The sequence below is a fragment of the Eleginops maclovinus genome, chromosome 11, assembly GCF_036324505.1.
Source record: "Eleginops maclovinus isolate JMC-PN-2008 ecotype Puerto Natales chromosome 11, JC_Emac_rtc_rv5, whole genome shotgun sequence".
Classification (NCBI taxonomy): domain Eukaryota; kingdom Metazoa; phylum Chordata; class Actinopteri; order Perciformes; family Eleginopidae; genus Eleginops; species Eleginops maclovinus.
The window spans coordinates 4624471-4640484 of NC_086359.1; the positions used below are offsets into that span (position 1 = coordinate 4624471).

The 16014-nt window shown below is 41.1% G+C and overlaps 2 protein-coding genes across 5 annotated transcripts; one reads left to right on the forward strand and one right to left on the reverse strand.

Annotated features, from left to right (window-relative positions):
* Positions 1-547: 547 nt before the first annotated feature.
* On the forward strand, positions 548-9574 carry slc12a9 (solute carrier family 12 member 9). The gene is made up of 13 exons (XM_063895370.1): positions 548-764; positions 913-1047; positions 1325-1473; positions 1552-1855; positions 1982-2089; positions 2551-2662; positions 3229-3386; positions 3466-3548; positions 3623-3747; positions 4285-4477; positions 6125-6299; positions 7307-7453; positions 7539-9574. The coding sequence occupies exons 1-13, from the start codon at positions 566-568 to the stop codon at positions 8378-8380; spliced, it is 2730 nt and encodes a 909-aa protein (XP_063751440.1). The 5' UTR covers positions 548-565; the 3' UTR covers positions 8381-9574.
* Positions 9178-15170, reverse strand: hsd20b2 (hydroxysteroid (20-beta) dehydrogenase 2). Of its 4 annotated transcripts, none has more exons than XM_063895367.1 (11): positions 14913-15170; positions 13117-13163; positions 12877-12952; positions 12690-12800; positions 12019-12086; positions 11842-11886; positions 11706-11740; positions 11535-11616; positions 11390-11431; positions 9987-10136; positions 9178-9893 (listed from the first exon to the last, which is right to left on the reverse strand). In XM_063895367.1, the coding sequence occupies exons 1-11, from the start codon at positions 15061-15063 to the stop codon at positions 9756-9758; spliced, it is 945 nt and encodes a 314-aa protein (XP_063751437.1). In that variant the 5' UTR covers positions 15064-15170; the 3' UTR covers positions 9178-9755. The 4 variants fall into 4 exon arrangements, with proteins under 4 accessions (XP_063751437.1, XP_063751436.1, XP_063751439.1 ...); XM_063895366.1 differs by having other exon boundaries at positions 11390-11455; positions 14913-15133; XM_063895369.1 differs by lacking the exon at positions 11842-11886 and having other exon boundaries at positions 14913-15169.
* Positions 15171-16014: the final 844 nt, after the last annotated feature.

Consider the following 16014-nt stretch of genomic DNA (forward strand, 5'->3'; position numbering starts at 1 on the left):
TTGTGTTGAAAGGTGCTTTATAAATAAACATGCCTTGCCTACAGTAAAGGTAGCTTGAGGTGACTAGTAGGCACTCGAATGCTAACAAACTGGTTTCATTTCAATAGCATGCTTTGAATCTAAAGTTAAGTCAGTATCCCAGGGTTTTTCCCTTTCCTGAAACGCCTCCATTTGACTTCTTTGTTTACTTATGTGACATGATGACATCACTATGTAACACTGCCACTTTCTGTTGGCCGGCACTCCCAACACAATGTATGTGATAGGCTGAGGGCCATGAACGGTTGACCAATCCCCACAGAGCTTTTGTACATTATTATTTGTAACTCTGTGTGACTAATAAATGGCCTCTCTTTGTTCATAAGTGTAAATATGTCTAATAATGAGAAAGTGTCTGGGTTTATTTTTCCCCCTTTGTGTAATGAAATGATTTTAAGATCATTCTTCCATCCAGTGATGTGAAAAACAAGCATGTTGGATTCTTTGCGGAGGAGTTGATTCACATCTGTTTGAAACCTGTCCTCATTAATTTATTTGTTACAGGGTAAGCAGTCTGATCTCAACCATGTCAAACGAACGCACCCCTCTGATCACCTCCGGGGTCTGCGGTCTGGCCGTGACCGCATGCGGCGGGGGGTCGGACGCCACCCCCGAATCCGGCTCTGGCACGCCAACGACAGACCCTCAGAAACTGAACACCTTTTTCGGGGTGATGGTGCCGACCATCCTCTCCATGTTCAGCATCGTGCTGTTCCTGAGAACCGGTGAGCGCTCGTGCGTGCGTTCGTGTGCAGAGATCTGAAAAAGCTGTTTTGGGTGTTAGACAGTGGGTGTTTGTATGAATCCCTCACAATATAACTGAGTCATTGTGCTGTACAGTGGTGACTAACACTGATGTGATCTCTCCTGCAGGGTTTGTGGTCGGTCACGCGGGGCTGTTGCAAGGTCTATTAATGGTGATTGTGGCCTACACGATCATATCTCTCACAATACTGTCCATCTGTGCCATTTCCACCAACGGCGCTATACAAGGCGGTGGCGCCTACTGTATCCTTAGAGAGCAAACGGTTGTATTTTCACGAGTGTTAGTTATGTTTGCAACAGTTTCAACCTTAAAGAGGCCCTGTTATGCATTTTGCAGTGCGTTTGTATATGTTTTTGTGCATGTAAAGGGTCTACAAAGGCTATAATCCCAAAGTTCCCTCCATTAAAGCGTGGAAACATGTCACAATAGAGGCACAAAATAGAAATGTGATCCTGAACATTACCATAAAATGTCCTTTTTAATTTAATAGAAACATCAACCTTAACTAAATGTGATCAGATATGATAAGTCGGTCTCTGGGCCCGGAGTTTGGAGGAAGCATAGGATTGATGTTCTTCTTGGCCAAAGTGTGTGCATGTGGGGAATACGTTCTTGGTCTCGTGGAGGCGATACTTGACGTCTTCGGCTTTGATCCTGGTATGTTTTCGGTTCTGCTCCTCACCTTCTTCATTTGGGACGCATGTTTTATTTGAGTGTTCTCAGTTTGTCTAATCCCTCTGGTCTAGATGTGTCCTGTGGCGCAGGGGATACGCGTGCTTCCTCAGACTTACTGGTACGCGGTGCTGTACTCCTCAGTGGTCCTCCTGCTGTGTCTGCTCGTGTGTCTGGTCGGCGCCAAAATCTACTCCCGCACCTCCTTCGTCATCCTGCTGTTGGTCACCGTGTCCTTGCTGTCTATTTTCATCAGCTCCGTGGCGGTCAAACCTCGAGATTTCCTCATCACCCACAAGGGATCTGGCAACATGACTCTCCGATACAACGCCAGCTACACGGGCTTCAGCGCCACGACTCTGAGGAACAACCTGGGCTGTGAGTGTTGGGCCGTGACGTGGTGTTGGAGGATGTGAAACACAAATGAAGCTACAAGACGGTGGTTTATTTAGAGGCACCTATAAAGGTTTCACTATTGTTCCTCTTTCTTGTTTCTGACTGCAGCTGGTTACTCTTTGGACTACAGCACCAACACTGTCATGTCCTTTTCCACCGTGTTTGCCGTCATGTTCACCTGCTGCACCGGGATTATGGCCGGAGCCAACATGTCAGGTTAAAGCTTGTTGTTATCTTCACAGTATTATCAAATTGGTGAATGAACACTTCAATTGCCACAGGTGGAATTTAGCTGGAGTTTTTTTCCAATCTGCAAAAGCTTTTTTTTTACCTTATAGGATTATTTGAATTTGAATAACTGCAGTAATTTGACTGCAATAATCTCCCCTCATGCAAAATTATCAGAGAAGTCACACTTTTAATTCACACAAGCTAACAAAGTGCTTCTCAAACCAAAAACATAAACAATTAATCAACAAAAACAATGCTATCCTCCCTCTGATGTTTTAACATCTAATTAAAAGGCCAGTACCGGAAGACCTGGGGGCTCTAGAGGGTTCAAAGGTTAAAAGCATATCTCCCAAGACCATTAAAATAACGTAATCAATATGTCTCAGTAAAAATGAACTGCACACACTAACCGGATGTCTGTTCTCACTCTGCATGTCTCTCTGCAGGAGACCTGAAGACTCCGAGTATTTCAATCCCTAAAGGCACCATCGTCGCCGTCTTCTACACCTTCACAGTCTACGTCCTCCTCTTCATGCTGGTCGGCGCCACCTGTGACAGGTCAGACGTGGTTCAGAATAATATCTGATCTGGGTTTGGAGGGTGAATTGAAACATATACCATTACCTGTAACCTGTAGGAAAAGTAATCAGTAATCTGAGCGTCACAATACTAAGGTAATGTATCCTGATTACTTTCTGTTACTTTTGGATGAGCTCGATATCAAATGTAATGCAAATAAACTCAAAAGGATTATCAAGAAGATGTTTCTACTTAAGTATGATATGAAGCATGAAACACATGAGCACAATCTACAGTTTAAAGAAGCAGAAATATAATCTGAGCTGACAGAAAATGCTTCAATAGACACAGTTAAACTCACACGCACTATTTTATGAACATATAGGTTCACCTGCTGAATTAAAAACAGAACAAATGAACCAAAGAAAGAGAAAACCATGAAGCAGATTCAGGCAGTAGGTGTATAGATTCACACTGAAAGTATTAGCCTAGTTTTTACTAACAATGTAATCCTGCTGGTAATCCCCAATTTTTTGGAGTGAAACAGTAATCTGATTATGTCTATTTTTTTTAAAACTTTTTGTTGTATCCTGTTCCCTCTTTAGGACCCTGCTGATCCAGGATTACGGGTTCCTCCAGAGGATAAACATCTGGTCGCCGTTAGTCACCATCGGGATATACTGCGCTTCTCTGTCCGCTGCGATGTGCTCCATGATCGGGGCGTCCCGTATCCTGCACGCTCTCGCTCTGGATCAGCTCTTTGGTAGGGGTTTATCCCCATATATCAATGCCTCCGTCTTCTTCAGTTCGTCGGCTAACAGCTGATTGTTTCCCCCTCTCAGGTTTGCCATTAGCTCCAGCTACCATCACATCCCGCTCGGGGAATCCCTGGGTGGCCGTGTTGTACACCTGGGGGCTGGCACAGGTGAGTTTATGTGACCTGCTGTGTATTTTTCTCAGATTTACAACTGGTGTCCTGAGTGTGTGTTTGTGTTTCAGTGTGTGGTGTTCGCTGGCCAGCTCAACGCTGTAGCAAGCCTGGTGACGGTTTTTTATTTGCTTGCCTACGCTGCTGTTGACCTGGCCTGTTTGGCTCTTGAGTGGGCGTCTGCACCAAACTTCAGGTGATAAAAGAAGTAAATCATTGCAATTATATATTCCCAACAGCCTGTTATTGAATCTAATTGGGAAGTTACATTTTCAGAATAGAAATTGTATGTGAAGTACATTTTAATACTGCCAAAAAAGGATATATTTTAGGATCTTAGTTCAGAAAATGTTATTTATTCATAGTGCCAACTTTGACTGTGGCATTAAATCCTGGCCAAAGACAAAGAAAGCTCAGGGAAACTTAAAAAAAGAAATAAACTAGCAGAAACTGTAAAAAAACCAACAATTTAAAGACAGATTTGGTTCTTTAAAGGGGCCATTTTAGGGATTTGTGCATTTTAATGATCTGCAAAGGCTATACAGATACAGTAAAGGCACACAATGAACCTAATAATGGGTATAATATGTCCTCTTAACAATACACACATTAACAACCGTATCAGCCTCACATGGATTTATAACCGTTATATATTTGATTGTACAATAAAGCCATATTTATTGTCTCTCTCTGTTGTGTTTTCAATGTGTCTGGTGCCCTGTGTGTTTAACAGACCCACCTTCCAGCTGTTCTCCTGGCACACCTGCCTGCTGGGCATCCTGAGCTGTCTGGTGATGATGTTCGTCATTAACCCCGTGTACTCGTCGGGCAGCATCGTCCTCCTGTTGCTGCTGCTGCTCTTCCTCCACTACAGATCGCCCACCAGCAGCTGGGGCTACATCAGCCAGGCCCTCATTTTCCATCAGGTATCTTGATCAAGGATATATGTTGGGATTTCTTCCATTTGTTTTAATTTCAATTTGTTTATTTTAAGTTAGTGCGTTTGCTTGTTTTATTTTAGTTTCAGTTTTTACTTTTCTTTATGTCTTTATTAAACAATGCACAGAAATACATTCATGTTGATTGGAGAAAAGACGCCAGATTTGAGCTAATAGCTGATTTCCATCTGCAGTCCATGGGCAGGTACACAGATAATTAACAAACACTAAAAACATGACTTATTAACAATAAAAAAACAGATCAAAATCATAAAAATATCCGTAAATATTTTAGTTTTACAGCAGTTTTATTTGTTTTTGTTAGGGCCAGGTTACAATGTCTCCGAAGTATCACATAGAGCACATACTAAGCAGCAGAAGAAGTAGAAGTACTCAGATCTTGTACTTGAGTAAAAGTAGAAGTACTCAGATCTTGTACTTGAGTAAAAGTAGAAGTACTCAGATCTTGTACTTGAGTAAAAGTAGAAGTACTCAGATCTTGTACTTGAGTAAAAGTAGAAGTACTCAGATCTTGTACTTGAGTAAAAGTACAAGTACTCAGATCTTGTACTTGAGTAAAATTACAAGTACTCAGATCTTGTACTTGAGTAAAAATAGAAGTACTCAGATCTTGTACTTGAGTAAAGTAGAAGTACTCAGATGTAGTACTTGAGTAAAATAGAAGTACTCAGATCTTGTTCTTGAGTAAAGTAGAAGTACCAGAGTGTAGGAATACTCTGTCACAGTAAAAGTATTCTAAATGTTCCTCCAGTGAAAGTAGAAAGTACTCTCATCTAAATGTACTTAAAGTAGCGACAGTAAAAGTAGTCATTGTTTGATTGGTCCATTTCAGAATAATATCTCTGATATGTTTTATAATCATTGATCATTAAAGTGTTCTCAGAGCTGGTAAAGGTACAGCTAGTTTAAATGGCTTTGTATACTGCAGGGTAGCTGCTGGATTTACTGCAGGTGAACTAAAGTCTGATTTAAGGGCGATTATATTTACCATCATTAATCCTAATCTGCCTAGCAACTAAAGGTATTAAATAAATGTAGTGTAGTAAGTACAAAGTAGCAGGAAATGGAAATACATAAGTACAGGAAAGTACACGTATCTCAAAACTGTACTTAAGTAAATGTACTTTGTTACTTTACACCTCTGCTAAATAGATTTGGTTGACTTTTAAGTGGCATTTAATTTAAGTGGTTTAATGTGAAGAGTTGACAAAATTCATGCTGACCCTTTAATTACTGTTTAAAGAAAAATAAACTAAAACTAGTATACCTTCATTAAAAAAACAATTGTTTTAAAAGGCAATATCATTTTATATTTGATCAATTTAATTTAGGTGTTTTCTATTTATGTCAAACATTTTTTACATCTTATTTTTATTGAGTGAATGGGAGTTAGAAAACCCTACATTAAGATATATATGTTTTTTTCTATCAGTTTTAGTTTACGACATTAAACCTGATCTGGATCGATGCACACACACACACACACACTCACACACACAGACACACACACACACACAGACACACACACACACACACACACACACACACACACACACTCACTCATAAACAGACGTGCCACCCAGTGTCAACAGCGCTGTCCTCCTTTCGGTCTAGGTGCGTAAGTATCTGCTGATGCTGGATGTGAGGAAGGACCACGTGAAGTTCTGGCGGCCGCAGATGTTGTTGATGGTAGCCAACCCTCGCTCCTCCTGTCAGCTCATCCTGTTCATCAACCAGCTGAAGAAGGGAGGCCTGTATGTGTTGGGCCACGTGCAGCTGGGAGATCTGGGTAATGCTCTGAGGATGGTCTGTGCCGGCCATCTGCAGCTAACTATTCAATTATTCTTATCTGTGGACGTTTAGCAGCCAACTGGAACTCACCTATTGGCCTTTTCTTTGACTCTGGAGGCCTTTTGCTGATGTATCCAATCAACTTTATCTGATTGTTTTTATCACTCAGCCTGAGAGCACATGATGAGCAGGAGATATTAAAGACTGAAGTCAACCATCATGGAGACTTTCGCTTTCCATCTGCTACTTCTCGTGGATTATTAATAAACAAGTTGCCTCTGTATCACCGTTACATCAGAGTTTAAAGCAGCCGCATGTCTAGCTGCTTGCTTATTTTTGCTAAATGGCACACTCAAACTGTAAGAAATATATAGTGTCATGCAAACAAGCGTTTGTAGAGAGCAGGATGCTTTTATTCATGCATTAACTCACAGTTTACCTGCTTTTCTGCCCCCTGGTGAACATTAGGATGCATTGCAAAATCTATAAACAATGTAATTAGAACATTTATTTGCATTTAGTACAATCTCGCAATCAAACCGCACCTTTCTGGCTTGGGTCTGGCTGCATTATCAAATATTTAGATCAATAAATGACATTACATTAATTTAAGCTGACACTTTTATCCAAAGTGACTTACAGTAAGTGCAATAAACCACATTTTAACCCTCTGTATGTTATTTTGAACTGGTCTAAACTTTTGAAGTGCTCAAATTTGTGTACATTTTTTTAATGAAAATGAGTAATAAATTATCTAAACTAGACCAAACTGATTGTAGTCCACCTCAACCATTTACAACAGCGAATGCAATTAATATATGAATGATATAATCATGATGACATTTATGAACTTAAATGGGATTTAAATGCAGCACTTTTACTTTGAATGGATTATTTTTAACATGTTTCTACCTTTTTTGAAGTATAAATAACCTTTATTTTGAAATTCTGGTAGAAAAAGGAGTGTTAAGTCGTATTGCATCTTGTTTCCTTCCTGCGTTACAGACTCCCTGCCGTCAGACCCGGTGCAGCAGCAGTACAACTTCTGGTTGAGTCTGGTTGATAAACTCGGGGTGAAGGCCTTTGTAGACCTGACGCTGTCTCCCTCCGTCAGACAGGGAACACAGCACCTGCTGCGCATCACGGGCCTCGGTAAGCTCTCACTGCTCTCCTCCTCTCTGTACCCAGATTCAGTACGGATCACGACGTTAACTGTACTTGTCTCTCCCTCTGCAAGGTGGCATGAAACCCAACACACTGATTTTGGGTTTCTACGACAGCTGCACCCCTGAAGACTTCTTCCTGCAGGACTCTGCTTTCTGCGACGCTTCTATGCAACAAGGGAGTGAGGGCGAATATAATTTCGGGGTTGATCTGCCTTCATTGCAGGCCCACTTCCCCCCGGTCCGACACGTCGAGAGCCCGCGCTGGCTGTCTCCAGAGGAGTACGTAGGGATCATTTCTGACGCCATTAAAATGAACAAGAACGTGTGTGTCGGCCGCTATTTCTTCCAGTTGGAGGGTGAGGACAAGGATAGCAAGGTGGACGGGTCAGAGCGCACCATCGATGTGTGGCCTCTCAACCTGCTGCAGCCGGGCAGCCGGGATTACGAGGACGTGTGCAGCCTCTTCCTGCTGCAGATGGCCTGCGTGCTCAACATGTCCAACAAGTGGCGCCATGCGAGGATGAGAATCTTCCTGAATGTAGAGACCGAGTCCAGCGACCAGGGCTGGGTGGTCAACGAAGAGACGTTTCGGGAGCTGCTGAGGAAGCTGAGGATCAGGGCGTCGATAAAGATCGTGCCATGGGACTCTGTGGTGCAGCACCACGTCCAGCCGGACCATGAGGATCCTGCGGAGGCTAAACAAGCTCTGTCTGAGGACTTCCTGTCCGCAGTGAACAGTATGTTGATGGAGCACAGCTCGCAGGCCGCTGTTCGCTTCCTGTACTTACCTCGGCCCTCTGGTCCACGCAGCCAGGCACAGCAGTATTTGGCTCAGGTGGAAGCAGTGACCAATAGTTTGGGGCCAACGCTTCTAATTCACGGCGTCACCCCGGTCACATACACAGATCTGTGAGCATGAGCAGTGTTTATTCATGTTGTACGTGCAGCAAAGTCTTATCTATCTTATCTACATGTCCTATTTACACATAACCCACAGTCGGGAGTAACCGTTACTACACTAGCTTTTTCTGTTGCTACTCAAGCCTACAAAGGGTCAACAGTCTAGTCCATTTTTTAATTACGCCCATGGAGGAGTTTGCATTCAAATAGGATATTTTCCTATTTAGATATACTGGAAATAGATTGGCGATCGGGCCGTGAAATGGAGGAAACTTTACGGGCGGGATTTATGGTGATATAACCTCTGGTCTGCATTATCTTTAGCCTGGTCACATTACAAGAGGCGGACATTAGAAATGTGTCTGACTCTTTGGAACAAAGCTCAATTTGTTTTGAGCAATATGGGTTGTCTAGGATTTAATATACATGTCTATATATTTAATTTCAGGGGTGAAATAATGAGATTTTGATAACAAATTGGGGAGACGTACAGTATTTACCTGGTTAAGTATTTTGTTAATACATAGTCATTCGATTCATTTTTCGGTTTGTTTTTGAGTTTAATTTAGTTTAGTTTTTTTATGCCAACCTGTCTTTAAGTGGATATGTCTCTAGTCGTCAGAAGGGAACTGTTTTGTACATTGGACCTCAGAATTATAACAGCATTTTGTGCTGTTGTATGTGTGTACTTGAAAAATAAACTGGGATTTTGTGCTTCATGGTGCAAAAAAGGGTTACACTGATGGTGAGTCTGTTACTCGTTAGGTGTTGGACCAAAAATGATTAGAAACAAAAGCTAGTCACAAATCACAGAATGAAAAGTTAGAGCTTTATTGTGTACGTTATGTTTTGTGACTGTTGGAACAATAACATTAATGTTTTTATTTAAACAAACAGGAAGTTACTGAGAAAACCATCTGCACAGCTTTTAAGCACGTTTCAATGTTGTGGTGAACGGTCGATGACCAAGCTTAAAGGGGCTGACTCGTGTGAACTGTAACGGTTGTTATTATATGTACAAACTAAACTGCTGGTTGTCATTGTGGTAAATATTTATGCAAAATGTCCTGTGTATCTTTGTCACTGTCATACTGTAAAATCCTAACAGAGAATATGTATTTAAAAGATTGCTTAAATGCAAACTGATTGTGTCCGAACATCTGTCCAGTTTAATAACATTCATATTAAACTAAGGATTCAGATAGAAGATGCGTCAAACTGGATGCAATAATTGAAGATAAGGAAGGTGCACAAGCTGTTTATCATTCACCTCGCTATGCTGTTAATGTGTCTGAATAGTAGACCAACAGTAAACCTGATCTACAGTTTCATAAAAGCTTAAATTAGCTATAAAACGTCTGTCCAAAATGCAACTTCTGTGCACACGACTAATCCTCCTTTGCATCAAGCGTTTCCCTGCACACTGTTTTATCATATTGGTCGGCTTCGGCTTTGTTTCGTAGCTTCCTTATTAAGAACGTTGACATACGAAACCAGTCCGGCAGGAGTACTGTGAGAGCAATGTTCTGTAAGAGGATGGGAAAGAGAAGAGAAAGACGTTATGAGATATCGCAGCAGCCGACGGTGTGCAAGTGATCACAGTCTGTCGTCCCTCTGACCTGGAGAGCATGGGACAGAGAGCCGCTGGTGTAGCTGGAGCGACCCACGGTGTTCAGGGCCTCGCGGACGAACCCAGAGGCGCTCCGCACGAGGTAGTTGGAAGTCCTGTTTTTCGTCATGTTGGTGGACACCATGAAGGGAGCCACGCACTGTAGGGAACAACGGGCTGTGTTTAGTCAAGTTGAACTTCCCTTCACATCATACATGTCATTATATGAACTTCAATGTTCTAAAAGCTCTTTATTTTTCTCATACTGCCTGTGCTGCAGCACCTCTTTTCACCCTCTGTCTGAAACCAGAGCCCGGTCTGCTCTGATTGGTTAGCTGGCTGGCTCTGTTGTGATTGGTTAACTCCTTTGAGATGTCCCGCCCCTTTAGCCTATCACGTACAGTGTGTTGGAGCGCAAGCCAATAGACGTGCAGGTGTTACATAATGATGTCAGGAGGCATTTCACACGGGGTGGGAGTGTGTATGAGATAAACATTGGGACTTGAGCCTCTGCAGACCATTTACATGCACACAATCCTATGGGATAACGCCCAAAAGCCGAATTAATGCATGACTCGGTTGCTGCTGGTATTTATCATTATTTTTTTTGCCTTTTAGTATAGCCGACGATCAACACGGAGGAGATGACAGCAAAGCGCTTGTCCGATTCCAACCCGCACCACGAGAACAGGTAACTCGATTTCTGAATTTTCTAGTTTTGCATCAGTCCAAATGTTTTCCCACCATTTAAAATAACACCTTAAAACTCCCACTGAGTCACTGGAACCCACGGGCCAATCAAATGACTCGATCCAATCAGCCACTTAAACCACTTGATATAATGGGCCATTCAAATAAATTAATCCAATCTGCTCAAAAAATCACACGGCATCGTGTATCTACTGATGCCAGGACATATTGGAAAAATATCGCTGGGATGGTGCACTGAATTTGACTTTTAACCAATGTACTGTAGTTTTGCTAAATGGAAGTAAATATACGATCATACTCTGTCAATGTTATGTCTTTTAAACATGGGAATAAGAGTTCAAGTTCATTATAATGTATATTTTTTGCAATAACCCAGTGTTTTAGGTATTGGTTTTTACATTTTGTGTTTAAAATGACACGAAAAAAAGCTCAGAAGAAGTTTTTTAATTGTAAATTGGACTTATTCTAAAACATACAATTCATCACCAAAATTGATCAAGAGGTTAAAATTCTGTGGTAAGTTACTGTTTCCTCGGCTCGAAATGGCGGCCATCTTGAAAGACGGTCGCAATTTTTGAAATCCAAGTGGCTAACACATGCTTTTTCAAATAAATGACTCCGAAGGGATGGACATAGTGGTGCTTGTATCCACCATCTGCTGTACTAAGCTAGAGAGTCTCACCTCAGTGTGTCATACTTTACCTGCACTGTGATTCCCTTTGACTTGTACTCGGCATGTAGACACTGAGAGAAATATATTACAAAAATCTGAAACGTATAAGAGGAGTGAGTGTCGTGAAGTTGTTGATGACTGTGAAAATAACAGAATATCTGGAAGAGAAAATACCTTCGTGGCACAATAAAGAGACAACAAAGGCTGGGGACGGACGCCAACCTCAGAGGACATATTGATGATCAGCCCTCTTTCTCTAGGGAGGAGATGAAAGACAAACAACCATAAAGTATTCTCACATTCCTACTTCATTCACCATTAATGTCTGGATGCTTGTGACAATACCTTTCGATCATGCAGGGAAGAACCAGTCTGGTCATCTAAGTAAAAAAAAATAAGAGCCATGATCAACAAAAACCTAAACAGGTGAAAACCGACTTCATAAACAAACAGCCAAACAGAAAATACTCAAATGTCTTACTTGAGGAACTGATAGCATGTTACAGTTGATAACCTGAGTGATTTTCTGGTTAGAAAAACCCACAAGGGAAACTTTTAGTTATACATTTGAGACAAATACAACCCCCGACAGTAATTAATAATACATCATCCATTGCTTTGTCTTTTAGAAAAGGACATAAATGCTGCAGAGGGTTACCTGTTCAGAATCTGGTATTTCCAGGAAATAGGCAAAATGATCAGAATACAGCATTCCTACATTGTTTACTGTATGGGTTACAAAAATACAAACAATCTTCAAGCATTTGAGTTATATCAACAATAGTATTCACTAAATCCTGCTCTGTAAGAGTCTGCCAACACATGTTGCATTGCTCATTTTGGTCTGGTGGTGATTTAGGAGGAATTTGCTTGCATTATATAAATTAATAACCAGTCAATTTTTTATTTAAAACAGGTAAGAAAACCATTTTCTTTTAGGAATAACTAAGAGGGAAAGATTTATAGTACTCAAATATTAAACTAAAGGGGACAGTTGGCTAAGCTTAGTTCATTTTTTGGACCTCTGATTGGCCAATAAAACAAGCAACGTGATTGGCCGATTCATCTTATTGCCCAATTGAAACGTCCAATTATTTTTTTTAACGTTCTGATTGGCCGATTGAAACAGGCTGATCATTTGACTGATTCAATGAAACGAGGCAGCTGATCAGCCAAGTGCCAATTATTGGCTGGTTGGAATGAGCTTTGCCATTGGTCCATTGAGATCAGCTATCTGATTGGCCGGTTTGAAAGGCCAATGGATTAGCCGTTTGATTAGCGTCCTCTGATTGCCAGCAGTCTGAGCTCTGTGATTATCCGTCATATTACCAAGAATCCCAATCTCCAGTCCCTGAAGTTCCTCAGCTATAACAGGGTAGATACTCTGGCCATTGTTGAAGTCCACCTGGATGGTGCGGGTCTTTCGTCCATACTGTTGCTCTGAGGGTCACAAAGAATATTTTATCGCTCAATTGTTTCACTGTAATGGGAAAACAGTTATCTTCACTTCACGGACCTATCTCTTTGGCAACCATTTGAAGCTTATCGTCAGATCTGCTGACCAAAACAACATCCAGTCCTCGTGCTGCCAGCTGTAGAGACACATACAAGACAGGCAGCTTTGATGGTTGTTTTAACACATCTGCAATCAATCGTTCCAAAACACCCTGACAAACATCATCAAACCGTCACCAGCTTATGACTTCAAATTTGGACCAATGAATGTCACTAAATGTTTAAGACATGCAGGGCTCACCTCACTGGCATAAGCTTTACCAATGCCAGACGTGGCACCGGTGACAACTGCGGAAAGGAGAAAGCACAAACATTTTTAAAGAATAGATTTGGGAGCAGTGCAGCTAAAAGCCAGGGCACCCGAGGCGGGGGGTGGGGACGGTTAGCAGACCGGCAGAGGATGAGCGCAGGGAGCGAGAGGGGGTATACTCCTGAAGGAAGTCCGCCAGATAGCCATGAGCCATTTATCAAAGTCTTCAACCAGTTATGCAAAAACAAACAACACTTTTTAGAGCTTTCACTCAGAGCTCTAGTTGTCATTTTGCAAAAATATTGCACACAATTCTACATTTCAGACACAAATGGTAGTTGTTTGATTGTCCAAGTTTTAAAAACCAAGCCCCAGGATTGCTAGGGCAGTGTGTTATACCAGTGTTCATTGGTAACGCTTTCTTTAGTAAGAAAGTTCACTTTGAGTCATTAAACAATATCTTTTCATTTTGGCAAATCAGTTTCCTCCTTTTTCTCCCGGTTATTTTATATTGTGTTGTTTCCCCTCTGCCCTGGACTATTAGGGAACGTTTCCTCCTCGAACACTGTCTGTTGTGAAGCCAAATATAAACACCCTCCCTGGTTTTGTGAGTGGATAAGACCTGCTCACACTAGACAAAAAGAACAGTTTCCTTTTATCACTGAGCATATTGTGTAAAAAGACGGAAGGGCTCCATCAAGCAGGAATGTGAGCCGCTTATCAAACCCCCTTATCAAACTGCTTTCACAGAAAGGAAGCCTGGTGCCGCTGATGAAAGGCAGAGCTGCATCTTGGCTGCCTGCTCACTGACTGACAGAGTTCATATAACATCCTCCTGCAGATGTGATGTTGGTAAGGTGTCGGTGCAGAGCCCACTGATACTAAAATATCAAAACTCATGCATACATATCCATTCAGTGTTTATAAGTCACCGAAAACTTGACTTTTATGTAGAAGTTTTTATGTTTTGTTGTTCATTAATGTGTTTACATGTATTTATAGAGTCCTGTCTATTCTATAACTAACATTTCCTGCCAAATCAAGCAGACACAAACACATTTGCTTCCAACAAACTCTTAATGAACACTTTAAACACATTACAATAATTCAGAGGTGGGAAGTTACTAAGTACATTTACTCAACTACTGCAATTAAGTACAATTTTGAGGTACTTTGCTTGAGTATTTCCATTTTATGCTACTTTGTACTACTCCACTACATTTAATTAATCCCTTTAGTTGCTAGGCAGATTTGGATGAATGATGGTAAATATAATCAGCCCTTAAATCAGACTTTAGTTCACCTGCAGTAAATCCAGCAGCTACCCTGCAGTATACAAAGCCATTCAAACTAGCTGCACCTTCACCAGCTCTGAGAACACTTTATTGATCAATCATTATAAAACATATCAGAGATATTATTCTGAAATGGACCAATCAAACAATGACTACTTTTACTGTCGCTACTTTCAGTACATTTAGATGAGAGTACTTTCTACTTTCACTTGTAACATATGACACCTGACATACTTAGTCCTGTCCAGTGTTTAACTTTATCCGTCCATATTTGTTTTCCTTGATATAATGTCAATTGTTTATTCTGAGCAATTAAACAGGGGAAAAAAGGATGTCCAATTGCTTCTAGCCAACTGGCCAACAGTATTTGTATATGATTTCTAAAAATGTCTAGTGGAAGGGCCTTTGTTTTCAAATAAACATGAAATATTAACCTTAAATCTGACACGTTTAACATTAAATCCTTTAAGATAACATGAACTTTGACATTACCTGCCCACTGCCCATAAGTCCTCACATCCACTCTCCAAAACTCTGACAGAACAAACTGTCTGAATCCACACCAACATCTCCAGGACAGCTTCAGCAGGTATAAGGCCAAAGTAAATCCTCCGACGACGGTCAGCACGTCAGAGAACGACATCTTGAAGCCGAGCAACAGGATTCTCTTTGCAGCGCAAAGGTGGTTTTATTTATTTGATGATTATAGTTTAGAGGAAGTGAGAAAGCCCTCCTCCCACTCTGCTCCACCCTGTGCTGCTGTGGGACACCGTGAGATCATGCTTTAAATCAACATCTAATTCGGATGAAATGCAAGTTTAGAGGATGCAAGAAAAATAAGAGCATTAACTGCTTACAGGAAATGAAATTCAGATATATTTTATCTTAATGTTTTTCATTTTTGTAAAGCACTTTGCATTGCCGTGTTGAAGGGATATGGCTCATTGTTCAAATATATTGTTGGTATTTGGATTTTTAGGGCTTTGTCTCGTGTTCTGTACAGTACAGCGCAGGAGGAAACACATGCTTATAATTCCCACCCTCACTCAAATGCTGATAGGCCTTTCAATACTTTCTGCTTTGTATATGCTATTGTATAAAAATCAGTTGTTTTTCTGATATAGAAGAAACAAATAGTCAGCTAAGGCCGTAGCTTAGATTTATCATTATTACTTGTGCCTGTCAATACCTGCTTTTCTCCTTTCATAGCCAGATGCATAACAGGAAGTGGATGGGGATGTTATAAGAGATGAGTGTCTATCTCATGCACTGAACAAACGGCAACGTTGACTTTAATTAAATGCATTATGTCTGACATAACTATGTTAGGTTAGTGGAAAGCAATAACATTAAGTTTAAAAAACATGCAGGTAGGTTCAACTTAATATAATTGCTTTAAACTAACCTAATACAGTTATGTGAAATGTGTTGACATAAAACATTTCATTCAAGTCAACGTTTCAGTTGTTTGGGTTGTACTTGGTCTGTTTATTTCAGGCACCAGATCAACCAGCAGAGGGCGCTGCAGCCTCCTGACAGCCCACAGCTGGAGCAGGATGTGAAACAGTGGTCAACAATGGGGTGCCTGCTCAGG

Coding starts and splice junctions, on each gene's coding strand:
- hsd20b2 (XM_063895366.1), bottom strand. CDS start 15,063: ATGTCGTTCTCTGACGTGCTGACCGTCGTCGGAGGATTTACTTTGGCC. Junction 11,887..12,018: donor AAATACCAGATTCTGAACAG/GTAACCCTCTGC, acceptor TTTTCTAACCAG/AAAATCACTCAGGTTATCAA. Junction 11,741..11,841: donor ACATGCTATCAGTTCCTCAA/GTAAGACATTTG, acceptor TTTTTTACTTAG/ATGACCAGACTGGTTCTTCC.
- slc12a9 (XM_063895370.1), top strand. CDS start 566: ATGTCAAACGAACGCACCCCTCTGATCACCTCCGGGGTCTGCGGTCTG. Junction 2,090..2,550: donor GGCCGGAGCCAACATGTCAG/GTTAAAGCTTGT, acceptor GTCTCTCTGCAG/GAGACCTGAAGACTCCGAGT. Junction 6,300..7,306: donor CGTGCAGCTGGGAGATCTGG/GTAATGCTCTGA, acceptor CCTGCGTTACAG/ACTCCCTGCCGTCAGACCCG.